The 1,013-nt window shown below is 48.1% G+C and overlaps 1 protein-coding gene across 1 annotated transcript; it reads right to left on the bottom strand.

The window, feature by feature from the left end:
• Positions 1–544: 544 nt before the first annotated feature.
• Positions 545–720, bottom strand: LOC115872753 (40S ribosomal protein S29-like). Its single transcript, XM_045298727.1, has one exon. It carries the CDS (start codon positions 713–715, stop codon positions 545–547), a length of 171 nt encoding a protein of 56 aa, XP_045154662.1. The 5' UTR covers positions 716–720.
• Positions 721–1,013: the final 293 nt, after the last annotated feature.

Here is a 1,013-nt window from a genome sequence, read left to right as displayed (position 1 = left end):
GCTGTTCTCAGTGGTGCCTCGTCACCTGTCCCCTCTCACCTGGCTTCCCAAGGCTTGCTAGCCGTGGACCCCGGAGGCCTCGGGTCGGAGAACCCAAAAGCTAACCTTCAGACTTCTGAGCAGGGAGGGAACGACTCCTGACTGTACAGCGAAGGCAGCAGTGTCCCAGGGCTCCAGGCCACCCATCCCACGTGTGGAAGGCCGTCCGTCCGTTGTGAGCTTGTCGTTGGCACTCCCTTTACCAGTCGGGACTTGTTCTCACCATGTCGGTGACGACTCAGCCAGCCGCTTTCTTTCATGAAAAATGTATTGAAATCTCCATTTTCGTTATTCTCCTTTTAGGCTTTGCTTCCCCCTCCCCTTCCATTCTGTGACTATACTTGTAGTGGGATTTGGGAGATGATGGGGATAAGGATTTGTTTTCAATAAACAAAATTATGGTGTGTGTTTTTTCCAGGCTTGAATTTTTTTTATTTTATGTACAAATAGTTGGCATGGTTTCTTCTTTTGGGTAGCGGTCTTGGATTGTCCATCCAAAGGTAACTTAGTCCAGCTTGATGAAGCCGATGTCCTCCGCGTACTGACGGAAACACTGACAGCACATATTGAGGCCGTATTTCCGGCTCAGACCGTGCCGGTTTGAGCACACGCCGCAAGAACGGGAGCCCTGGCCGAATTTTCGCGGGTGGCTCCAGTAGAGCTGCTGGTGACCCATCTTGTTTCCAGGCTCTCTCCGAGGCAAAAGGCAAAATTATGTTTCTTGAATGGGAAGTTCAGAGTCTTTAAAGCCAAGCATGGGTTAATGCAAGTAGTTTCGGATTTATAACCTATCTGAGCCATGATTAACGACAATTTCTTCTTGTGCTTTTGGACGTCGTATTGTTAGTCGTACCACTATATACAGTATTGCTGTGTTCAATTTGCTAATGTTGCCGTTCTCAGATGTTCGCACACAGATGTCCAATTGTATGACTTCCTATTCAAGCTACCGTTGTTTATTTAGCAAGCTCTGT

The sequence above is a fragment of the Echinops telfairi genome, unplaced genomic scaffold (genome assembly GCF_000313985.2).
Source record: "Echinops telfairi isolate 266 unplaced genomic scaffold, ASM31398v2 ScPeMD7_7457;HRSCAF=8495, whole genome shotgun sequence".
Taxonomy (NCBI): Eukaryota; Metazoa; Chordata; class Mammalia; order Afrosoricida; family Tenrecidae; genus Echinops; species Echinops telfairi.
The sequence above is the reverse complement of the archived record's forward strand: the minus strand, read 5'-3'. Positions and strand labels throughout refer to the sequence as shown.